Genomic DNA, 27,377 nt, shown 5'->3' with positions numbered 1-27,377 from the left:
TTTAGCACCCTCGGGGCGACAAGAACCGCCGTGAAGCAGTATATTAGTCGCGCCAGGATGCCGTGGCAGTTGACTCCTTCTAACAGGCTACAGGCAGCATTGCGCTTACCCATAGCCTCGCGCCCTCAGTCCACCCTTGAGGATCCCCCATGCCATCATCGGACACACCCCGACTCACTGCTCTTGAATGCAGACGAGCCAGGGTGGCCTAGGCAAGAGGGCTACCTCCCGTCACTATACGTGCCACGCTTTGAGACTCCCATATATAAATAAATGAAACTAACTCTTAGAGACTCTTTATCACACCTTTAAATTTTTCACTTTTACAGATTTCTAAGAAGTCTACTGGCGTGTAAAAATGCAAATATCTTTTCTTCATTTCCATTATCCAGATCAGCAGTAATATCATTTCTAAGACGGAACCTCTTTCTGAGGTCCTCAAATATGGTACACTCTTCTATTAGATGCTTGACTGTCAGTATTTTATTACAAACACCGCACATTGGTCTTCGCCGGTTAACAAATATGAATTTTAATCGCGTGTGACCGATTCTAAGTCTGGTCACAGCTACTTGTTCTCGGCGAGTCAACTTCACGTCGCTTTTCCATTTATATGGAGAAGTTTTAACTGAGTTTAATTTTGTATTTAAACTCCTCCATTCAGTATTCCACTTGTTTTTAACACCTGCCACTCTTACAGGAAATGCATCCAAATCACCGCAGACTGTTGCCTTTCTGGCAGCTTTGTCTGCGCTCTCATTGCCTGTAATACCAGCATGCCCTGGAGTCCATACAAATACGCATCGCTGTCCTCGTTGATTAAAACGTATAAAATAGACAGGATGTTTGAAATTAGGACATCCTTAATGTTTTTGTTCCGAATTGCAAATAGTGCACTTAGAGAATCGGAACAAATTAGCACTCTCTCTTCGCAATAATGTACTGTGAAGCGAAGAGCTTGCTGAATGGCAGTAAGTTCTGCCGTATAAACACTGGCCATATCTGGCAGTTTCCAACAATGGGCTTCTCCATTTACATATATGGAGCATCCAACACCATGTTCGGTTTTAGAACCGTCAGTATAAATTCTAATATGTTCCTCGTAACTACTGACGGCCAAAAATTCCTGTTGGATGATCACTGCTGGCTTCTTTTTTATTTCTCCCTGAGAGAGATCCAACCTTGTATTTATTGCTGGCAAAAGCCATGGCGGTATTTCTCTTGTGGAAATTGCTATTGTATCTGGAATAGCAATTTCGTATTTTCTTCTTAATTCGTGATAACTAATTCCGGCTGGTCAACCAGCCGGAATTAGTTATCACGAATAATAGCACGAATATTGGTAGCACGACGTTCATATACTGCAGCCATTGGATGATTCATGAAAAGTTTATTATTTATATGGGCAGGAACCGCCCATACGTTTGCTGCATATCTTAACAAAAGGATCTCTCTCTTCTATAATGTAGTGGCATTATTCCGGCTTCGGACATTAGACTTGTCGATGGACTTGTGCGGAAAGCGCCTGTCGCATATCTAATTCCGCTATTATGAATTACGTCTAACTTTCTTAAATGCGATTTCCTAGCGGATGAATATACAATACATCCGTAGTCTAGTTTCGATTGAACCAATGCCTTATGCAGTCTTAATAATATCTCTTTATCTGAGCCCCAATTGATATTCGATAAACATTTGATAATGTTTCAATTCAATTTACGTAACTATACTTTGTTTTTAGGTTTAATTCATATTATTATAATTCATTTCTTAGCAGTTGAATTTTATAAAATAAATTTTTTCTTATAAATAAATTCGGGTAGTTAATGCCGTATTGAATGCTACATTCATCTTAATTAATCTTATACTATTTGCGTTTTATTCATTGATTTTTCGGTTTAATTACCCGGATTTTCTTTAGAATTTTGATAATATTTTCATTAGAAACTTTATATAATTTATTATTCCTCACCAAAAGGATAACATTTTTTTGTTATTTTTTATTATGCCCTCATTTTTTCTTCATGATACGCTCTTGTAAGGTACCCGAGATAAACGAAATATTAGTTAAATATTTTATTCACCTGGGTAATAATGGTTATAACACAGTCAATTTATAAGGTAAATAAGAATGAAATTTTACTAGTAGAGCTAAGATTACTTGCATTTGTATGGTCTTGCCTAGCCTATGTGCAACATATTTTGGGTTAATGAAAAAGGAAATGGAAAGCATTTACCCAATTAAGTCACTCTTCTCTTGTTTTAATAAGCCTGGGAAAAGTTCAGTCTTGGGCGATTTTTAACTTAAGAATGTCGATTTTTATGATTGATTTACATCTTTTGTCAGGTCGCCTACAATGTATTTGGTTGTGCATCTAACTAATTTTACGTATAAATGATAATTATTTTTTATATTTTATTCAACATTTTATGGTGCCTTATAACAAACTTAACGATTGGCTTTATGCAATTTAGAGTCTAATGAGGTAATAATGGTATTAAGTGAATTACAAAGTGAATTCTTACACTAGTTTTCCTGTAAATCTGGATTGTTAACTCTTAATTGGATTTAAACATTGCTCAGCTTACAACTACAAAAACAAAATATAGTGATCATCATTTACAGTCCGTTAGTCACTTACCTGTTATGTTTCTCTTAAATTGTTAATCAGACTTTAAAAAAAAATTGTTTATAAAATATATTTATTAAAAGAATTCCCTTTCGGCACGCCGGAAGGAGGAGGTAGATTTCACTGGTGCTAAGTAGTGGTGGAAAAGATTTTCATCTTTATATTTACACAATACGACAATGGTTGCTTGTGAAAAAAGTTTCACATGTTTAGCATACCACAAGCTCAGTCTTATATTTCCAGCAACATTTTGGTCATCACGTGCAGTAACGGTTGGTCTTATCAAAAATTGTTTAGACAAAAGTTGTAGGTAATGTTTAGAGAACTAATGACCACTTTAAACAGATTCTATACTGTGCCTATTAAGGGAGGTATGATTTCTTTGTCTTCGAAACCCCATTTTTCCACCCCCTTGGCCCGTGGTTGTGATATCAAAAAACTTTACTTAGATAGTTTTTAGGCCCTTATCCAAAGAATAGCAACAAATTTAAACGATTTCGATATTTCATTTAATAGGAAAGTTATAGCGATATTTTGTTTTTTTCGAGAATGCCCTCCCACTTCCACCCTCGTCGTTTGATTTTGTCCATTAACGAACTCGACCGAGATTTTGGGTCATTATATTTTATGTACAATTTTGAAGTGATTGGCGGAAAATTACGGCAGGTATAGTGTCCACAAGAAATTTATATATATATATATATAAACTTTTGACGTGACGGTCTTTTGGGGTCTCGGGGGATGTGAAACGCGAAGATATGTCGAAATTTTCCTGAGCCGAATCGTGCAACGAACCCAGCAATCCGAGCAACAAGTTCACGGACGGTGATCCTCCTGTTTTGAAGCACTTCGCGTTGGACAGTCTCGATAACCGCCTCCGAAACTGAGGGTCTTTCACTCCGTTCTTCATCGTGGACTTCCTTCCGACCGGCACTAAACTTCTTGCACCATTTTTGGACGTGTATAATAGACATACACCTCTGTCCACTGACGAAGAATATCCACTGGTTGATTCCCTTTGGCGTGCAAAAAGCGAATTACGGAAGGAATCTCGCACTTGGTGGGATCAACAAGTGGAACCTCTACCTCAGACGGCTGCTGAGCCATGACTGAGCGGCGCACCGTAGTGTGGCCAGGCGGAATCGAGAGTGGAGGAACAGCCGCCCACAGCGGTATTGGCGGATTTCGCCTCGCACCTTCCCGTGCGGCTGTGCTCTTTGGGAACCTTATTTTGGATCGATCCTCGTCTATATACAAAATCGAACTTATAAAGCTGAGAGATAAATCTTATTTTAAATTACGAGTAATATGATAAATGTTACGTCATGTTTTGAATTTTTTTTCCATACGTAATAATTAATTATTTTTCATTTATTTAAACGACGGTTTAATTTCAAGTTATTCCCTATACATCATTATTTACATAACGTTTTTATCTAAAGATAAATTGGTATTTTATTTTATCAAATATTGAAGTATGCCATATAGCAGACAGAAAGAATTGCTAGAAATCAAAAATTCACTTTTTCATTAGATGTTGTTTATATGTTAAGCCTTCGAGTTTAAAAATATTGAAATCTTTATTTTAAAAAAATTATATGTCTATTATTATAAATAATAGGGAAAATATAACATTTATTGCAAAGGAAAGAATATTTCCAAAAATACCTAACCCTGAAAATTGAATAGATTTACTTATTTTGATCCAATCAACATTTAATCAAAAAAGTTACTATAATGTATGATTAAAGAGATTTAAAAAACTACATGATTTTATTTTAAAAACTGAGTCAAATATCAAAACAATCAGAAGTTAGAAAAATGAATAAATTCAATTTTCATACCATCTTGGACATCTTTTTTGTCATCGAGTTTTTTTGTTGTTCTTTTTTGGTTGCTTTGACAAACTTTCCTGGTTTATTTAAGAACTTTTTAACCTTACCGTACAAATAGATTTGAAGTTTACTTTTATAAGCAAGTATTTATTCAATTATCGAAATTGTTTGTTTATTATTATAAAATATATGTAATAAAATCGTTACAGTAAAGGATTTTCGACTCTTCACTGGAAGAGGAAGGGTTTTAATTTTAAGCTGTTTATAAATTCCGTGAAAGTTCAGAAACACAGTTTTTCGATTATTAATTCGGCATTTTATAAACTAGTAGACTGAATTAGCAGCACTTAGTTTAATTAGTTGCTGAATTCAAAAAAAATATTCCTTTTTTTCATTATTCTATAACAAATTTAAGACCTTTTCTGTTTTCCCCCACAATGGTTTTTTTACGTTACGTATATTATATTTTGTACTTTGTTATATTATTATTTATAAATGTTATCTTCTTTTTCCTGTTTAGTCTCCTGGAATTACCGTTCAGGTATTACTTCAGAGCATGAATGAGGATATGTATGAGTGAAAATGAATTGTAGTCTTATACAGTCCCAGTTCGACCATTCCTGAGATGTGTGGTTAATTGAAACCCAACCACCAAAGAACACGGGTATCCACGTTCTAGTATTCAAATCCGTATAAAAGTAAAACTGCCTTTACTAGGAATTGAACTCTGGAACTCTCGACTTCCAGATCAGCTGATTTGGGTAGACGCGTTCGCCACTAGACCAACCCGGTGGGTTTATAAATGTTAACTAACCAAACTTAGCTTACGCAAGCGAACCTTGACTTGTGAGCGAAGCGAACCTAGGTTAAGCTTGGTTAGATTATATGTATAATTTTTCTGCAGATAGCTCCTCGCTTTTACGGTCGACCTACTGGTGTAGCCGCGAGGCTTAACGATTAACCAGGTACCGACTCAACCGGGCAATCGAATTCGTGACCCAGCCAGACCGATTTATTTTTTTACTCTTTAAATATTTTTCATTTATTTAATTCTACTGCTCACCTGTGACATCACATCAAACTATTACAGCAGCATTTCTTCACTTCGCGTGGGGATGCGATTTTACAAATATTGTTAATGTTTAATTGTTAACAAATGTGCCTAAAAAAAATGTGATCTTAGTTAGGTGAAATTATTGAGGGTGACCTTGCTTTATAGCTTACTCCCTTGACTGTTTAAGTAAAAAATTTAATGGTATCAATGCTCCATACATAGAAATAATCCGACCAAGTTTGGTCAAAATCGGTGTATTAGTTCTGGAGATATAAGGTAATGTACATTCGAACTTTAATATCCGGAAAATTCCCTCCCCTTTTTTGAATTTTGTATATCGCCCGTTTGTATATCGCTATACAAACGGGAGAGTGAAGTAAAATGAAAAAAAAAAACAAATACTTCATCTGAAAATGAATATAAATTATATCTCGGTAGTGTTATTAATTTTTTTTTTTTTTTATGTAAAAGTCCATTCTGAAGGAGATTTATTATTTTTAAGAAAATATTTGTATATTACTGCCAATAAAAGTTACAATTTTCTAAGTTATTCCGTATTTATTAGAATAAAGATAATGTTTTCCTAATTAAATCTTTCAACGTCAGTTAAAAAATATAGAATTGAGGAAAAAATAAACAATTAATTGTGATTAAATTTTTTAATATGAGAATTTCTTTTTATTATTAGAATTAGGACATTTCCTAGTTAATATTCAATGCACTTTTTAGTCTTTGTATTCGTATATTGTTAAAATTATTTAGACTAGAATTTTTTATAAATAAATATAGTTGTACGTATTATCGTAAGGAATGCTACAGTTTATATTTGTTATAATTATTGTTTTGGTGTGTAATTTCAATGATACAAGACCAGACATTATGTGCTGTAGTTTTCATTATGATTAACGTAACAATTGTAACTGTTTACATGAATAGAAACTGCAAATAAAGTTATAAGCGTTAAAAGTTTTTCATTTTGTTTTTATTAAAATTGTTAACTTATATACGTTTCCCCTAAAGGATAGTCGTTGTTATGATTACTTTTAACAGTTATTTCAATGTTGACTTACACTACGATAAATGTTTGGCGAGATTGTTTGTTTTTCAAGTTAGCAGATAGTTATTGTAATAATACGAAAATAGTTTTCTCTTAGATTTATTCTCTTAATGTTTATTCTAAGTTCGTAGAAACAGAATAAAAACTTTAAAGGTTGAGAAAAGTTTCATTGGTTTTTCATGATATTTGTTAGAATTTTCTTTAACTCAATTATATGGTCTATATAATTGGAATTATAATTGAACTGTCACATATCCTTTGTTTCTTAATTCAAAATAAATACAGTAGAAATTTATAATACGTAGCACGGTTTTTTTTATTTAGTTATAAGTAAATTAAATTTTGTTATATTTTTGTTTCTTATGAAATTTTAAGACGTGTTTTGTTTACTTTTTTATGATACTGTATATATATATATAAACACAGAGAATGGGAGAGTTCTTTTCTTTTATTTGAAGGAGATCACCACGTAGGTTTTTCATTTTATTTTATACTTTTTTTTTATTTTTTATAAATTATTCCTTAAATTAGTTATTTTATTTTTCTGGTAATATTTTTGGTGAAATATATAACCAGAGTAATATAGAGAAATGAAGTAACAATTTTACCAAAACTGGTATTAAATGTTCCGTTCGAAATTAAAAAGTATTTTTTTTTTCAGAAACTTTTTTTAAATTTTTTTCTTCCTTATCTATTTTCTTGATATATTTATCTAAAATATATCTTAAGCGATAAAAACATAAAAAAAATTGTTTTCTTTTTATAAAGCTAACATTTTTCTTATTTCTTTGTTTCGGAAATGGAATTTATTATTTATATTCAAATAGATCTTACTTATTTCTTCTTTGTATTCTGACCAGAACCCAGTTTAAATTTCTCTAATATTTAACTCTTTTAGGTGTTTAATTTTCTATTGCCCACCAGGCTAATCTAATTGTTAATTCGTCGTCGTAAATTGGTTTTTTAACAGGTGATTTTCGAAGTCGGAAAGTTCTTCTGAGGTTCAGGTCCTAGTAAAATTTGTGTGCTTTGGATAGGCAGTGGATACCAGTATACTTTGATGTTCAGTTAATCCCACTTCTTAGGAATGGTCGGTCTGAATGTCTGCAGGACTACACTTCATTTACAAGTCATACATATCATCCTCATATCGTTGTGCCTTTGGTGAGGGGGGTTGCTTATTGTTCATTAGTGTAACATTACAGCGTACACATTAGGAAAAACATTTCTATTTGGTTTCTGTAAGAATTTTTAATTTTTTTTCTTAATTTAGAACAAATAAGCGAGGTTTCGCTTCGTAGAACTCTTGTATATATGATAAATGTTATAATCGTAACGGTTACAGGCGACCTAAGACAAGACAACGTCACTACAAAAAAAATGGCGTAACCATTTTTAAGAATGTTGTGCCTAGCATACTAAGGAGAGTGAAATATAAAATTGTCTTCCGTAGCCTTCTTCGCTGGGTGAAATAATTATTGTATATTAGCATGCCAAGTCAATGAAATAAAGGTAATATTCAGTTCTTAAAGTGATTAGCTTTAAATTGAACATTATTACTATCAGAGAAAGTAACTTTGATGTCTTTCTCTTGCATCTATAGTGCTTTATATGCATCATAGCGGTACAAAAGTCTGGACGAGTAGTGTTAAGCACTGATGAACTCTTTCGATGGGTATCCACTTAATAGGGGGATAAAACATTCTTGTTTATAACAGAGACTTTATTTGTAAATAGAGGTACGGTACTTGGAAATTGGCGAGCTTAATAGAATTTTTTAAATTAAAAATTGGAACTGAATTTACGTTTCACATAAATCATAATTCTAATGCGCAGTTCCATGTACACTTATACCTTATCTTTCAATTTTTTTTTATGTTTCGCATATTATTCATTTATCTCTGAGAAAACAACACTATAATAAGCCTTTACATATTTTTTTAAAGTATCCGGTAATATAGTTTACCGTCTTAAAATTTAGTTTTTTTATATAGAAAATTTTTTTAAAATGTTCCATACATGTATATATTAAAATACGATTGTATCTATTGTATGAACATTTAAAATTAGACTGCTTTGTTCATGAAATTTTGATTCTTATTTGATTAAAAGAAAGTAGAAAAATATTTATATGTTTGTCTACGAACTAGAAAAAAACTGGTTTTTTAAAAAGCTTGATTTCCATTTCCTGAACAAAAAAAACATGGTTTTTGGACTCAAGGCATACTTTTATTGAGAATGAATTAATATTTTCTATAGAATGTTTATCAGAAATACAGTTACATTTTTCGTATAACAGTTTATTATCTTAATAATAAATTAATTTTGTTTACTATCATTTTTTTCTTCTAATCTGATCCACAATTTATTTTGCATTAAATCGTTTACGATTTAATTGAATATGCAAGTTTTTTTCTTGTGCAATTTAGGTTAATTGTACCATAAATTATAAGTATTATATTTCTGATTAGCATATCTACTTATTTATTGCTTAAAATGTTTTATACATTTATATATAAATATTTCACACTTTTAAAAATCGGACTGACCTTTGTATTTTAAAATATTTATCTAGAAGCAATAATTATTTTTCACTATTCATAAATCTGAACATTATTTGTTTAATTATTTCATATCTAAATAATCATGTACATGCCCTTTAGATGTTTGCGTATATTGTATTAGTGTTTTATTACGTACTATGTTATTAGAAAAATAATTAAGGGGGAAAGGGTGGGAGTTACTTGACAGAAGATTGATTGACAGAGGACGTTTGCGAAAATAACTTGTGAATTTTGAGAAACAACGTTTCGAATGTTGTAAATCGTTATCAATAAGTTATGGTAAGAGTTAAAAGTACACGGGCTCGCACGCACGCACGCACACACACACACACACACACACACACACACACACACACACACACACATTTTGCATCACTAACCAATCTCACTTGCATAACAATTTATAAATGTTCTTTTATTTAATATTAATAAACATATTTTCCTCTTCTGACCTTTCATCTTTCTTCTGCTACAACGTAATGAAGATTTAATAAATTTCTTTCATTCGTGTTGGAATCTTCATTTTTAAAATTTTAAATGTCTAGATTTTTAAATTCATAGTCTTCCTTTGTTAACTAATTTTTCCCGCTTGGATTTTGGAATAAGTTTTCAAAAGAAACATTACTACTTTAGGGGGAACTGGAATCTTTTGAACTCAAAAAAATATTCTGATGGTATAAGAGGTATTCGCAGTATAAACATCGACTCTCGTTGACCACAACTTGTTAAAATTAATACTGTACTCTTATTCACATTTCTGTTGTGGCCTTTACTCACAATTTGATGCCATTGCAAAGTTTTGGTGAACTGGATTAAAAAAGGGTGAAACGTATATCGTTTGTTTTCAAAGAAAACTCTTTACACCACGATTGTAATATAATATGTTCCTGAAATAAACAGTTTTTCTTAACAAAATTCTTTCCCCTACTTTTATAAAAGGAGTTAGTCGAAATTTTTCCTTTGTCGGTGTCTAGTAAGAAAAACCATTTAACTTCCTAAATTCATCTACTAGCTTAACCGGTTTGAGCCGTATGTTGATGATTCATTCAGTCAGGACTCTTTGTTTTCTATATATTCTAAAATATATAAATGCGAAAGTTTGTTGCTGTTGTGTGGCTTTGCAACAGCATTACGCTAGAACCAACTGACCGATTGATTTAAAATTTTCAGGAAACATTTGTTTTATTGCAGGGAAGGTTCTAATAGATTGATATCTTTATCTCCCTTGGAGGTGATTGTGTGAATTCTTCCTCTTTGACGACGCCCTAATAACCGTTTTTTTATTTCGTTTTTCAACGTAAAAATAATAGACTATGCGTTTTGAAACGCATAGTCTATTAGTTTTTGAGTTTTTCAGGGGTGGTTGTTATTTATCAGTATTATTCTCACAACCATGAGGATATCGAACACAGGAGCGAAACGGTAGACTAGTTTGTGTGAGTGTGTGTGTACGCACGAGTATACCGTATATATATTGAGTGTAATTTTTACGTTTTAAATATTTCTGAGAAGGTCGAGGGCACCACTGCGGCATTAACTGAGAAAGGTGGCGGGAGGACTCAAGTTGTTGTCAGACGTATTTACAACGAGGGATGAGTTCATGAAGGAACTTCGTAAGGTCATTGGGGAGTTAGTGTCCGTGGGAATTCTTTTCATGCGACCGGCCTACGGGCAACACAGGTGGTCACTTTGGCCGTGCCACCTCTGCTTGCGGAGAAATTACTATCTGATGGGCGCATCCGCATTGGCTGGGTGGCCTGCCGGGTGACTCGACGTGCTTCAGGTGACCTATGCTTTCTGTGTTGGGTGTGGGACATAGGGCCAAGTTTTGTCTTGGTCCAGACGGAAGTTGTCATTGTTTTGCTTACGGTATGGCTGGCCACGTGAGGAGGGGCTGCAGATAGGAACCTTGCTATACGAAGTGTGTGAGAAAAGATTGGTAATATTGCGAGCGATCTGACAAAGCTGTGTCTGCCGGTCTGTGCTAGACCGGTTTGTTCATCCCTTCCACATGCTCAGTACGAGTTTCAACTTCGTTCAGCCAACATGTTATTTGACAGCGCCATCAGTGAAGTTGTGTGTTACGAAAATGGAAATGGAAATGTGTGAAAACGTTGAGCGTGTGAGGGTTCTTGTGAGATCAGATCGTCGTTTAACAATAACGATGGTGTGTGAACAGTTAAATTTAAACACTTTCACCGTAAATCAAATTTTGTCGGACGATTTAGACATGCGAAAGGTTTGTGCGAAATTGGTGCCGAAAAACCTGACAAAGGAACAGAAGGACAATCGAAGAAACGTGTGCGTTGATCTTTTTGAGAGGATTGACAATGACCAAGAATTCTTCAATCGTGTGATCACAGGTGATGAATTTTAGATATTTGAATACGATCCTGAAACAAAGTGGCAAAGCGAGAGTTCCACACTCCGTATCTCCTGACCGAAAAATGTCGGGAGCAAATCAAAGATCAAAACCGTGCTAATTTGGTTTTTGACAGTAGGGGTAGGGCTTTTCTCACACACCTCGTATGTCATGTAAATTTCATATACATGCACGCGAAGGTCGAGGCTGAGGTTGTAAGGTGGCCCCTCCTACGACAGCACCATGAATATGTACATAGCTGCGCTGTGGTGTTGCAAGGGACAGCCTCATCCGCGAGGAGTGGAAGGCTCCGGTGTCTCATCTTCGATGTTCGGGTGGGGACTCTCTTGCAGTGCTGTTGCGGTGGTGGTGGGGGGGGGGGGGAGTAAGACCGTAGTTCCGGCGGGGATCTCCTTGAGGTTCCTCTTTAGAGGCGAGGCGTTATGACTGGAGTCCCGGTGACGGGAACCTTTTGGAATCCCTCATTTGAGGCATGGCAAGCGAGGAAGACCGAGTCTCGGCTGCGTGGGTGGGGACTTGTGCTCTTCCGAGGTAGTTTGAGGCGATGGCACCCCTTAGAGCTAAGCTTATGGTTGGTCGCGAATCCGGCTCCAAGGGGCGGGGAAATCGACGAAGAAAAAAATTTCTGTATTCATTTCAATCTATTCAGAAACATTTTTTGTGAATTTTACTAAATTTCTTAATTACAATTACAAGATGGTGCGCCTTTTCACTAGCATAACTCTTTACGGGATTGTTGATTGACGTTTTTCCCCTAACGCTGTTTTTGTCGACACGGACCCGATGACAGCTTGTTTGTGGTGGCCTCTAAGGTCACCCGATTTAACCCCACGTGATATATTTCTTTGAGATTTTATGAAGGATCGTTTATATATTTCTCCGCTATCTATTGATCAATCCCGATTTGAAGAACAGGATTGAAGCAGAAGTCATACCCTTTATTCCAGACATGCTGGTTGAAGTATGGGATGATCTCTATTATCGGTTGCGTGCATGCTTGTGACGATAGGTATTCACGTTGAACACTTGTAGGAAAAAGACTGTAAAAGGTACTCTTTCATTTTATCTGTGATTCATTACTGTAAGGAAAATTTAAAGAGATAATGAATTATTTTAAAACTCCGGTATTATTTTTTGTACAACCTGTATTTTAAGTCTATTTATAGCCAAATATATGTAAAAATCACGAAATTGTTTTCCACGTGTAAGATAATAATTAATTTTCAAGGTGATTTATTTTTGTTACAGAATTATTCTAATAATATTTAGGTAATTCAAAAAATTGATAATTTAATATGTAGAAGAAATTATCTAGTAATTCAGTAGCTTATGGTTTATGTTGTTTTTCCCGTTTATTACATGTAATAATCAAATTAAATTGAATTCCATATAATAGTAATATAAATCTATAAACACAATATTTAATTGTGGGCTTTATCTTGAATAACTAGTTTAAATATTTTATTCCGTAATTTTATTTTATTACTTTATTAAGTTTATGTAAATTGAATATGTCATTTTAGTTAAATGGAACGACCATAAATTATATTTATACACAAGGTTCTATTACCTGTTTATCGGTCTTATGTCCTAATTCTTTATTTCTTTTGATGGCCCCCACACACACACCGGACTTGAATTGTCGGTCCATTAGACACTGTGATGACTGTATTTAATAGATGTTGAATTAATCAAACTGGACATTGCTCTGTAACTTAAAAACTTGTCCTACTGGATAAAGGAAAGAACGACAAGAGAGGTGTGCACAACAGGACCGGGCAAGCTCTAGACTCTCTGACTCATTCTATCTCTTTCTCTCTTTATTGAGAGAAGGTCCCGTTACACGGCCTCCCAGTTGAAAAAGTCGTGTTTATTCCTTTCGTAAACGCCTCCGCGATCTCCTTATTGTCCTTACCATATGTTGTTTGTGTTTATTTTTATTATTACTTTAAACTATCAAGGTCTTTGTATTATGAACCCGTTTAATTTATTTTTTCCTTATAAGAAAGTTTTTGAATTTTCTCATAGAATTAAAAATGTTTGCCGCCTTTAAACGAAATTTCGTTACGAATTTCTTGATGTTTTTATTATTATTTTTTTAATGTAGAAACTAGAGTTACGAATTATGTAATGATTGAAAATTTGTACCGTTTTAATGAAAGTAAATTTTGTATTTAATATATATATATATATATATATATATATATATATAAACTCTGGTTTTGTTTTCTTTCATTAATCAGTTGGAGGTTATAATTGTTCAAGGTTATTTATTATTCATTTTTAATTTACACCATTCAAGTTTTCAATGCAGTGTGTAGGATGAAATTGTAGATGAATGTAGGATGGTGTCTGACGTTAGTTACTTTTGTCTGACAATCTGTTTGAGTAAATTATGACGTTAATACTATTTTATAAGGTCTTTCTTTTATATTTATTCTAATTTAGTAGAATTTGATTGGTCTTTATGTATTGTGTATCTCTACAATATAATTGATCCAATTTAAAGTAACATGATTTATTTTTATTGCTATAGACCTTTATATTATATTATATTGTATGTGTCATAGTGATCATATTATGAGGTCAAAAATGTATCATTTTTATTAGTCTTGTGGGATGTGAAACATTACTGTTTATTATTATTTTCTTTTTTTTGTATGTTTGGTGTATCTAATTTAGTGATTGTTAAAAACATAAGATTCATAGCTTCAATTTGTAATATATAAATTTTACAATGTAGTACAATAAATCAAATACTAATCGCCGTTGCTGTAACGTTATTTCATTAATTTGAATTATAATTATTTAAATTGATTATTTAAATTAGATTCATTCATTTGGCAGACGAGTACTCGTCTAGAGTTACATCTTATAATTTTTTTTTAACAATTTTAATGGAATTGAGTCAAATCATGATAGCTTTTGGATCCAGCTAGCTAGTCTTGGGTTCTATTCTCACCATGGTCTGGCTTTTTCCACGTATTACTTTTTCATTAAAATACTAACGTAATATGTAAAGTACGAAAGATATTTTCATACTAAGATATATTTATAAATGCATATTTTTTATTTAGCATGATTCGTTGTGAATGAATAGTAAAAAATTAAAGTGATAATAGAATTATTACTTATATTTTTATCAGCTGTAAGAGATGTATCTTTAAAAAAAAAGTTTATACAATTCTGGAATTAATTCAGACAGAATATCTATTTTATAAGTTAAACATCAAGAGACAAATAAAAGAAATTATAAATTGAAATTATTTATTTTTGTGGGAGAAAAATCTATTCGTAGCTTATTTCGGTATATAATTTAGCGTAAATGTAAATATGTTAGAATAAAAAATAAAATTTATTTCATTACAATTGAGGATATGAAATGAAAATATTTACATCATTTGCGTTTGTTGCAATAACTTACTTGGATTTTTGATAAAAAAAAAAACATAATAATAAATTCGTCATCAATCAATGAAAATGTAAAGTTTTTGAATAAAAACTTGTTGCTCGATTTGATTTAGTGGATAAAACGAGGGATAAATTTTTGTATGTGGTTTTGCATCTGTATGTTTTAACCATTTTTTCGTCAGGATCCGGGCAACCACCTGTTTTAAAAGTTTAGAATTCAGTAGTTGCAATCGTATGGCTTTATTCACTTAAAGGGCTGAACCATTTTTAACAAGCGTAAAAAAATATTTCAGTATCAACAAACGATATCAGGGATACAAAGCTTTAAATTCATATTTTCAGAGAATTATTTATAAATAATACAATTAATATAAAATAAGTGATAAAATTTGTAAGGGTTTTCTTATTTTTAGTAACCTTTTTATTTCTTATTAATGTTGTATGTAAGTATTAACAAATTTCATTAATTTCTAGACTTACTTAAAGAGTTTTATGTGATTTTGCGTTTAAAAATGAAATTGTTTTATGTTTAAAAAAAAGAACCTTCCTTCTTATTCCACGTTTTTTAAAATATTTTGATTAAAAGTTTTAAACCATTTTAATATATATTATTTGTATTTAAATAACCTGAGAAATTTCTGTGAGTGATCCTAACAATGTTAAAATTATTTGCTAATTTTTATTATACATATTAGCTGTAATTTATTAAAAGTAATTATGATTACTTTATGAATTAAAATTGTATAAATTATGTTTATACAAATTACTTATTAAATGAATCGGCATTTCTTTGAATTTCAGTTCTTTATAAATTATCACCTAATTCCTTGGTGGGGTAGTAACATTTTCATCTTTCATTCAGTAGTTTTTTTAATTCGAATTTCAGTCAGGCCTTATATGTTTTCATACGCTACAAAAATTAACCGTGCAATTGTACTATTAGTCTTTACTTATTCCAAATTTACTTTTTTCTATATTATTCTAGATTTGTATTTAATATCAACCGTTTTAAAATTAAAATTTTTCACTGAAAATACCACAAAAACCTCGCTTAATATTAAAAAGATAAATAATACTAATTTTATTGAAATCTTTTTATTTATTTATGATTAGGGCAGAAAATAACACCTTCGTCCAATTTTACAGTTATAAAGGGTACAAGCTTCAGAGTTGTCGAAAAAAAAAGATAAGTCTTTATTCTGACCAGTACATAATAATATATCACGTTGGGAATGGTAGTTACACTAAACTACGAATAAAAAAGGAACTTTTCTAACATTTGCCTGGATAAATCAAGGGAAATCATGATAAAAGTTAGACAGAGCAACATCATAAAATGCACAATAATTATAAAATAAAACATAAGTAGTGTAAACTCTCTTTCAGAAATTAAAAATATAAATGCATGAAGTAATATTAAATAAGATAAGATATTAGGTATATAAAATAACTAGACAATAAATCTTAATTCTGAAGGTGTTATTGAAAATTATTTAAGTATACATTTATGTACAGTGCGATCATTTAAATCGTGCACACCACAATACTGTGCACTGTAATTCCACTGTGGACTATAATACAAAAATATTCAAATTAATTTGATTCATGGAATGTTGTTATGCCCAACTGGTAGTAATATCTTATTAGAGTTGGAAATGTTATCAGTTTTCTGAAGGCAGCTCCGAACCCTTCGTACCATATTTTTTGACATCCTTCGTAGTACATTCGGGGCTAACAAAATTCATCTCAACAGTAATGAATGGCTCGTCCTGGTCTTGTAGAGTACGTGGGTTTGATCATTATACACTCCTTTTAAGAAACCTCAGAGGAAGAAATCTGGTAACAATAACTGAGGGGATCGAAGGAGCCACAGACCAGTTGAGATCATGCGATCACCAAACATTTCTTCCAAAAATTCCAAAAATGGTGTTTTTGGTTGTATGGCTCGTTGCTCCGTCTTATTGCAGCTAACAATAGCGTTCATCAGGCTGGAGAAGAGCTACAAGTTACACAATTATATCCTGGAGTACCGGACTGTCAAGGGTCACGTTAAAAAAACATCGGGCTCACTATTCGTCGCCGAGAAATCGCAGATCAAACCCCTACTTTCTGTCAGTGCAGCGGCGATTGATATAGGATGTATAGATTTTGTGTTGACCAATATTTATTTTTCTGACTATTGATGTAACCGCTGAGATGAAAACACGCCACATCACTAAAAACCACATTATCCAGTATGTTTGTACTTTTGAATGATGTGCGCTATAAAATAATCGCATTATACAATATAGAACGGAAATGCAAAAAAAAAATTATTAGTATAATTAAAAAAATATTCACCGACAGATTAATATTGATTGTATTTGTAAAAAAAATCTTTTAATTCTAATGAATTTAAATTTATGAGATCATTTAAATGATTTGGTAATTTATTTTATTAAAGGCAAATGAAAAAGATCCTTCTGATAAATTATCGGTGTGTTGAGTTGTACGAAAATATTCTGTTACACAAAAAAATGAATTTCATTTCAAAATTACCAAATATGTATAAATAATTTTTCAACACTAAAATACAATTAAACGTAAATCTTCATTCATTTCGATTTGATTTATGTGAATATTATTTTTTCTTTAACAAAATGTTTTTTTTTTTCTTAGCAGAGTGCACATTTATGAAAATAAACACAAGGTCTCGTTCAACTCCTAGTAAAGTCAGTTATTTTTACACGGATTTGAATACTAGATCGTGAATTACCGGTGTTCTTTGGTGGTTGGGTTTCAATTAACCACACATCTCAGGAATGGTCGAACGGAGACTGTACAAGACTACATTTCATTTACACTCATACATATCATTCTCTGAAATATTATCCGAACGGTAATTACCGGATGCTAAACAGGAAAAAGAAAAAAAGAAAACACGTGGTTCCAGATTCGAATCCCGCTCAGGTATGGCATTTTAACACACGCTACAAATCATTCATCTCATCCTTTGAAGCGTGCCTAACGGTGGACCTGGAGGTGAAAAAAAAAACACATGGATAACGTTAAAGTTAAACGTTAACGTTTAAATTTTTAAATATAGTTCTACATTTACAAAAAAAAAAAAAAACTACTGCCTCATAATGATCTAATAACCCATTTTTGTATCTTGTATATTCGCTTTAATTATTGAGGCAGCTCCACGATATATTTCAGACGGTAATGTAATGGGCAAAATAAATAATTTGTAATGATTAGAAGATTAGCATTCTTTTTTGTTACAATTTGATCATCCAAAGAGCAGTTTATATTTAAAAAAAAACCAGAAATTTTAGATTACAGGCAGATACTATCGTTATAATGAGATTCTTCTCCAACCTATTAACAATGTTCTGTCTGACTGAGAAGCACAATACAACAGTTTGTCTGTATTTAAAGTTAGATGTTTACAAGCGATTCAAGTAATAATTTTTTAATTTCTAGGAAGAATTTTCAACACCTTTTAAATAATTATCTTCGAATATACTCGTAGATTTATGATGTCATGATGTCATGTGAGATGAGGATACAAAATTATTCAAGAACGCGAGTTGTATAGTATGTTTAAACGTTTGTTTCTTTTAAATGTGTACTTATCAGTAAAATCTATTAAAACATTTTCTTAAATATAATTAAATAAATTATATAGATATTTATTTAATCTAAAGAGTGGTTATAAGTGGTGTGACAGTCCATTTTTTTGAAACTATTATTTTAGGAAGTTCAAAATGTAAATTTGATTTGAAACTGGGCCATGCTGTTTGTAGCGTACTTGAATATGGAGATCGGATCTCGTAAAGGTGACCGAGATTTACGGATGTCCTGACGATCTCTTTGTAAGTCTAATGGTCGTCCGGTGAGACATGCAAATGCATTGCGTGGGAGCCCTTACTCTGGATAAACTCCAAAATATTCTTCTTTTGTCTTAGCATCCCGTTTCATTCTTATATATCGTAGTTTACATCGTCTGTTGGATTTGGTTGTAGGTGTTTTATTCTTAATGTCTCTTATTCTTTTAACTTTCTTCCCACATATATATTTTTTATCCTTTTTTTTATATCTTTCTTTTATTATATTTTGTTTTTAATAAACTATTCTATACATTATTTATCATATATTTCTTTCATATCGTAAAACTATCATCTTGGCGCCAATAAAGACAACAAATTATTTGAAGAAGTGAACGATTGAGCTAATAAAGAATATGTATATTTTTATTTCGGAATGAAAAAAAAAACTTAAATTCTTTTCTCATGTTTTTTTACCATTTATAATTAATTCTTTAAAATGTTCCTATTATTATATATCGTCGTTAGACATTAGTTAAAAATTTAATTTATTTTAAAGATTAATGTGCAGAAATTATTATTTTTATTAAATAAAGGAAAAATTAAACAGTGAATGGAATCACAGAGTAATGAAATATAGGATAAAGTTATACGTTTAAAAATATTTATTTAAATACATAAAAAATGGTTATGTATTTCAGTTTTTGAATTCGGTTTTTATGTTGTGAAAACCAGTTTTTTTTATTTTTAAATTTTACGCTTGTTTTACAGGTTTTTTTTATTTCAGTCGGTTTATTTTAATGTCTTTTGAACTATTGGGCCAAATTTATTTTTTACCGTGTCGAAATGACTGTATGTGGTTGTAATAAATTTTATTTTATATTTAAAAAAATAACCACACATAAGTTTTTTATAACTTTTTTGTGTTCTGCATTTCTTCTTTTACGATTCGTTTCTTTTTTTTCCTAATGTCTTTATGGTGTGTTATATAACTAAGAGTTATATACAGATAATTATTATTATATTTTTAATCAGATTACAGCGTATTATTTTTAACCAGCTAAAAAAATAGGACATTTTAATTTAATATGTTTTAACCGATAATATACTTTTACAAACTGAACCGAATTTAACGTTTCTTTTAGAGAAAGATAAACCCTTGTAATATTTTTAATAATAAGTTTTATAACTATTACTTATTATTACAAGTATTACTAGCCTTAAGCTGAAGATTAGTTTAACAAAAATGTGTATTGTTTACGTAAAAGGTTAGAGAGTTTTTAAAAATGATTTTGTCATTGTTACTTATTGGATTTCATTACGAAGTAATAATGTACATATATATATATAATCTAGTATCATTCTGATATGGATAAAATTTTTTCCCGAGAATTCAAGAAAATTAATTGAATATATTGATTAAATAAAATGTATATATTCACATTCCGGAGAGACTTATTTTCGATCGGTAGTACTCTGTATGATGTTTCATTGGATTACATTTTTTAAGACGTAAATTTTTTTTTCTTGTGCTATGTTTTCCTGCTGAATTAAAGTAGTGTCCATATAACGCATTGTTTTCTTACAGAAAATAGTTCATTAGTCGTTGCTGATCTTCATGGCACCGTTTCAGCCTTTCATTCAGAAGTCCCTGATTTCATACACTACAAAATTTCTATTTCATATTCTTATGTACAGAATTTAAGTTTATATGGTGAAATAATCATGCAAAAAAAATCGTTTACACAGTTTGTCTCAATATTTCTTACTGGTTGATGCTTGTAAAGTTACTGAGGTACACGAGGTGTCAGTCAGAGTGGCCTACTCTGAGAGTAGTAATGAGTAGTAGTTAGGTTGGGATGGAGGAAAATAAAAGACGCAGACCCGGATGCTGGTTGGCGAGCCGGGGAGACTTGGTCAAGCCCGGTTCTCCCTGCTCAGTGGTTAGAGGCGCGAGGCGTTAAAAAGTATAGACCGAGACCCGGTCCCGGTGGGGGGGGACGACATAGTCGGGTCCGGTACACTTCTTCTCGGAGATTAGAAGAAGCAGGCGATAAAAAAGATCTACCGTGGGGGGGGGGCTGAACTGCCATGCCGGACGTAGTTCCGGTAGGTATGTCCGGCCCAAAGAAGTAAGGTAGTTTAACATCAACCAATCTTTGTGGCAAACAGAATGAAGGGGTCACACGTAGGGTTTAATACTATATGCGTTTCAGAGGGCTTGGGATGCTGAATAGCAGCTTCATATAAACTCTGTAAAGAAGGAAACAGAAGACCGTTTCACACTCATTTTCTACGTAAGCCTGGTCATAAAATGCTTGTTATTCTTAGGAATAGGTATGTCATTTTCAGACGTGACTTGTGATTTATTTCAAGTTGCCTACAGCAGCTACGATTATGGTATTTAATGTGCTGCTCGTACATAAATATATGTTTCTATTGATTTTCGGTGAAACTCTAGAACCTCTCGGTAGATATTAATACTTTTACCAAAAGGATTTGTTAAAATTTGAGTAGGGTTTAAATTTATTAAGCTAATAATTACATTATTAGGTGAGTAAAATTCTATTTCTTCGAATTAAGAGTGTAACTTTTTGGTTCCCTCAGATTAGATATCTGGAAGAGTACCGCAATTTTAAGCTTGTTATGTGTGTATTTCAATACGTTAAAAAAAAAAAATTACGTATAATAATATATCATCAAAGTAAGCGAATTATGTAATCATATTTATTTATTTAATTAAGTATAATTATAAATATATCAAGTGAAATTTTTCGTTTATTTTAAGCTTTATTAAAAACAATGATCATTAGAGCTAGACTAGGCTATATCTATTATAATAATTGAGATTTAACTATGTACAAATAAAAAATACTTGATTAAAAATTATGATTATGTAGAATTAAATTTATTCTTTTTTTCATTATACTGATTGTTAACTTAATGGTTGACAGAAGTCTTTCCATTCTTATATAACTCAATTCAGTAGCAATATAAATTTGTCTTGTGATTAATTTTAATTATTGTTAGTTATTATAATTTTTTTTTGGCTATATTTTAAATATAATTATTAATATTGAATTGTATATGTTTGCTTAGTTAATTATTGGATGGAAATTTGCTTTCTTTGTCGAATTTTTTTTTCAATAATTATATTTTTACTGTAAAATGTTTATTATGCATTTATAATTTTATTTTATTTTCTTTGAATGGTACAGTGGATTAAAAATTGCTGTCAAACAATTATTTTAGTTTTATCTTTTCGAGTTAAAAAATTTACATTTGTATTTATAAGAATATATATATATATTTTTTTTTTCTTTAACTTTTATTTACCGTATTATCGTAATCATTAAGGGTGTTTCTTGTTATGTCTAGAAGGAAGGGACCGTGATCAGATCTCACGGTATAGACTGGAGCAAGGTCAGTACCAGTTTATTGTGGTATGCGATCAATATTTGCTCTTGTCACGAAGTACGCGCGGATTTATATGCTTTCAGGCCAGTTACGTCTCTTCTCTCTTGTATATTAACATGCTGGGCTGCTCCGTTCAGTATACCGTGGCCCGTTCTTGTTAGGCCACGTTCTTCTCATGTTCATATTATTTTATACTTTCTACCTTCTCTTCTCTTCTATTTTTTTTCTACATCGTATTTATCTCTCTACCTGTATTGATTCTCTATTTTATCTCCGCTAACAGAATTGTATCGTTATTGTTCTCTTTGGTTGTTCAAAAATTAACACGTTACATGTCTTTTTCTTTATTAGATTTTTTTTTTAACTTCTTTAAAGTTGATTATGTTCTGAAAAATTGTAATAGTATTAATTATTATTTTATTAACATAATTTATTGGTAATATATTTATTATAAAATTATTAAATAATTAATAACTTGTACTATTTTTGGTCTTAAATTATCTGTCACTTATTTTTTTTAATTAAAATTTCCAATTTAGTTTTTATTAAACTATATAATTTTTTATGAGGAACTTGAATAATCATCGCCGGTCATCGTGAGATGAATAAAGAAAAATCGTTCAATTATCAGCGACGTAAGTTACTATTATTTCACGCACCTATCCATACAGCATTTGAATATCGAAATGAGATAGGAAAGCGAACGAAAGAGGCAGGCTCCGTCTTCTTCGATCAGGATGATTTTACAGGGTATCGATACCCTACCAAGCTTTGACAAAGAGGTAAAGGAAACCTATGTACGGGCGTCTGAGCAGTGTCGGGCTCGCTAACAGGTACCGCAAGATATTATTAAATGCGTATGTGTTCCTGCGCACTACCGACTAAACCTCCACCCCTGGCTACTTGGCTACACTCCTGGCTACAGGAAGGGCTCCTGCCCTTCCTGGTAAAGTTGGTGTGCATTACTTCTGGAAGGGGGGAATACGCTCTCCCACACATTCGGGTACCACGGTCAACAGACACGGATCTCACACTCACAATATACCAAACATCAGACTAGTACTTTAACGTACTCTATAATACAGTCAATTTGTATTTTTATTTGAAAGTCCTTACCTACCGATTGATGTTTTTTCCATATGTTAGGGGTGATGAGGGAAGCTTAACTCCAGATTTTTAACATCCCCCTCCCATAGATTTTTGAAAAACTCAAAAAGTTTTTGAAATGCGTTTTTCTCTGAATCTATGCATTTTAGAGAAACGTTTTACAAACAAAAAATGTAGAGGACATTCTCCTCTACAATTAATGTCTTTGAAGTTATGCCGTATAATTTGAAATTGAAATACTAGGTGGCGCGATTTTTACAGCCGGAAAAAATTGTTTTACGTTTGTATTGCATTTGAAAAATAACTCAACTATATGCAGGAATTACTGAATTTATTATAATTATATTTAAATAAACAAAACATTACTGTTAATTAGTTGAGATTAGCGAGCATAGGTTATGTTTGGTTAACCCACCGGGTTGGTCTAGTGGTGAGCCCGTTTTCTCAAATCAGTTGATTTGGAAGTCGAATGTTCCAGCGTTCAAGTCCTATAGTCAGTTTTTTTTCACGGATTTGGATACTAGATTGTGGATACCGGTGTTCTTTGGTGGTTGGGTTTAAATTAACCACACATCTCAAGAATGGTTGAACTGAGACTGTACAAGACTCTTCATTTACTACAGTAAACTTCATTTACACTCATACATATCCTCATTCATCCTCTGAAGTATTATCTGAAAGGTAATTACCGGAGGCTAAACAGGAAAAGAAAAAAGAAAAGGTTATGGTTGGTTAGTTTATGTTGATGCCGTTACTGACGAAAGGTACGTATATCAACATAACCTACGCTCGCTAACCTCATCTGTTTAACGTAAAATATACAAATTATATATGTCATTCTCCAACGTTGAAGGCGATTAATCAAATTAACCGGTAATTATGCATAATCACCGGACTTATCAAACTTACCATAATATATATATTTTAGAATTCTCAAACTTTCTGATCTTTCTTTTAAGAAATCGGTTTTCTTACAAGTTTTTTCAGTTACCTTTTTTATGCGGTTAAGAAAACTCAGTAAAATTTCAGCTTTTTAGTTTATTATGCTATATTCTTAATTCTGTTTAGTTCTAAAAGAATAGAAGCTGCCAATTGTATAAAATTTGTTACTTTTAGCTGTCTTAAACTTTATATTTGATTCGGTTATATCTTGTTAAAAATTTTAAGTTTAGAAATATATTTAGCTTATTCTTACCAATTAAATAATTATATTTTGTTTTTCTTCAATCTTTTTACTTTTGCGTAACTCTAAATAATTTAATTTTTAATTCGTGGCCAGTCAGTTTTAACTAGGATTTGTATTGTAGCTTAATACGGTTTTTACTAATCATAACAGATTTCAGGGTGACAATTTATAATGTATAAGTACTTTCTCTTTTAGATATAGTTACACGGATTTTTGTAGTAATAAAAATTACCTTTAATCAACAATAAAAAAAATAATTTATATTATAAAACACAAGTATATAATTTTTATAAAAAAAAACCAAAACAAAAAGTGTACTTTTGTCGTGTATTTTAGAAGTACAGGAGGTTCAAATTGTTTATATTTAGAAAGTTTTTATGTATAAAAAGTTATTCTACAGGATGAGGAACATAAATTCACGGATACATCATGGCTTATCTACAAACAGTGGCAAGAAATGAAACTCAACACGTTCCCTTCTGTGGCTGCTTATAAACGACCTGAATCAATTTCAACAACAACCACTACCACTGAATCACAAAAATCGTCCGATAATTCATCAGTGGTAAGCAGATTATAAAATAAAAATAAATCATTATAAATTCATGAAATATAAATATCAATTTAAATATTTTCAAAATTATTTCTTTAAAGATTATTTACTTTGTTTCAGCAACTTGATAAGCTGTTGCCTTATCAAGTAGGTTTTATTTTATCATGTAGGTTTTTTTTATGAGAAGGCTGATCGTATCACTAAGCTCTTTTTTTGTGGTGAAATAATACTAAACTTTAAAGTTTATTTATTTATTTTATTCAAAAACAGACAACATTCTTGTTATCTTGTAATATCTAAATTAAATCGTGTTACAAAAATAGTAACAGTTTTGTTATTTATAGAATCAAATCTAGGCCGTATGAAATTTCTATAGAGTTCATTTATCTTATATTTTTTTTCGGGTGGGGAGGTAAGATTAAAAAAAGGGTTACTATTTTAAAAGTATATTTTCAAAGAAAAACTAATATAATATATATATATATATATATATATATTAGCGGACCCGACAGACGTTTTCCTGACGCGGCATTATTCTGTAATAAATGCACACACATAAATATAAGTAACTTAATTAAGTTAAAATTAGCAGGAATGTGTTCTAAATTTCATTAAAATGACTATTAGTATGATATTGTCAGTTTGTGATTGTTGTATTATTGTAATGGGTTTATTGATTAATTATGTGTAGTATGCTTAATATTTATTTTCACTAAATATTGTGATGCCCGATGAAATTGAATTAAAAAATCGAAACGTCGTAAAATTAATAATTAGTGTAATTAATAAATTTTCATCCACATTATTACTAATTTTCACTTATCATTCTAAAAAAGTACCTCCTACATATTTTTTTTTTTATTTAATAATTTTGATGTTTCATAACTATGTAACACCTTAATTAATCAATTAATAAAAAATTAAAGCACTGTAAAAAAAAGCAACGTAGTTAAAATTTTAGTGGAAATTTTCATCATTTTTCTCATTCTTTATTTTAACATCTGTTTTACCAAATTTTAGATAATTGTAAATTAAAAGTAATTTTAGAAAACTTTTTATAAAATTAATCAACTAAAACATCATAAATTCAATTTTTAAATATACTTATAACTATAAGTAATTTATATTTTAATTTTATAAATGTTATAATTTATTTTACAAACTTAAATTTTTATTTTCAAAGAGCCGTTCAATAAGTATAAGTTGCATAGAATCAAATGAGAACTGACAATTTAAATTTGTAGGTTAAGTTGATTGTTATTGAATGCACGTGTATTCATCATTAAAATTCATGAAAAATCATGTAAAATACTCGCTTCAATACTGCACCTTACAAATTTGCACAATGTACATTTTTTAATTAAACTTTAAAACGTTATTTCAATAAATAATAATATAATATAATATTCTCCATAAGCGCGCAATTCTAGCAGAATCGGCAATGCTTCGCTATTGCTAGATCTGAGTATACATACAGATAAATGACAACAATTGAAAGTTTCATAAAACCTTAAAAAACTGAACATTAGCAATTTAACAAAATTTAACCTTTCACTTTTTAAAAGTCAGAATGTATAGAAATCCAAATGGCAAAACAACAGCACTACCTATCGGATTTAATTCACACCACTCTAATCACAGTATTCGGTGGAAAATAATTTTTTAACGAAACGTTTGTGGCTGCAAAATCATTTCAATTAATACTGAACATTAAGAAACTTACAAAACATTACGCAACCTTATAAAATTTCACCTTTAACTTTATAAAATTCAGAATGTAAATAAATCCAATCGTCCTATCAGATTTAATTCAAATTATTCCAATTGTGAACCTTAACCTTCCCAAGATCAACAACACATAAATAAATTAAAAAAAAAAAATATTTTTACTTCAATACTGTACCTTACAAATTTGCACAATGTATATTTTTTAATTACACTTTAAAACGTTATTTCAATAAATAATAATATAATATTTCTCAATACGCGCACAATTCTAAATAAACGCGATCGCAGTGCTGCCTACTTGTTACTTAATCAGTTGTGATTTTGTTTACATTGGCAACGTTCATACGGGCTCTTTGTGATTGGTCGTAGTGTTTGACAGCGGCCATCTTGCATTGATCTGATTGGTTTTTCTTTGTTTACATTTCCATCTGATTTATTAGCCTCTTATTTATTAAAAAACTGTTTTCTCGCGATTTTTTGTAACACAATATTAACACAAAATTACGAAATATTTTTCTCAATTTGATCGCAGCACCAACTGTCGGGACAAACTAAAATTAAAATGGAATATTGAATATTACTGCGATGGTAGTGCAGTCTGCCGGATCCAATGTAAAAAATTCCAAAATCAACAACTACTTAT

The 27,377-nt window shown here is 31.1% G+C and overlaps 1 protein-coding gene across 12 annotated transcripts in view; it reads left to right on the top strand.

The window, feature by feature from the left end:
* The window catches only part of by (focal adhesion protein tensin), a 752,581-nt gene that overhangs the window by 356,723 nt on the left and 368,481 nt on the right, over positions 1–27,377 (top strand). For 2 of the 12 annotated variants that reach the window (XM_075355562.1, XM_075355560.1), the window contains exon 2: positions 24,854–25,018. The exons of the other annotated variants lie outside the window; for them this stretch is intronic. In XM_075355562.1, the coding sequence (XP_075211677.1) occupies positions 24,854–25,018 (165 nt within the window). The remainder of the gene's footprint in view (positions 1–24,853; positions 25,019–27,377) is intronic. 12 annotated transcript variants of the gene reach the window in all.

The sequence above is a fragment of the Lycorma delicatula genome, chromosome 2 (genome assembly GCF_047948215.1).
Source record: "Lycorma delicatula isolate Av1 chromosome 2, ASM4794821v1, whole genome shotgun sequence".
NCBI classification, from domain to species: domain Eukaryota; kingdom Metazoa; phylum Arthropoda; class Insecta; order Hemiptera; family Fulgoridae; genus Lycorma; species Lycorma delicatula.
The sequence above is the reverse complement of the archived record's forward strand: the minus strand, read 5'-3'. Positions and strand labels throughout refer to the sequence as shown.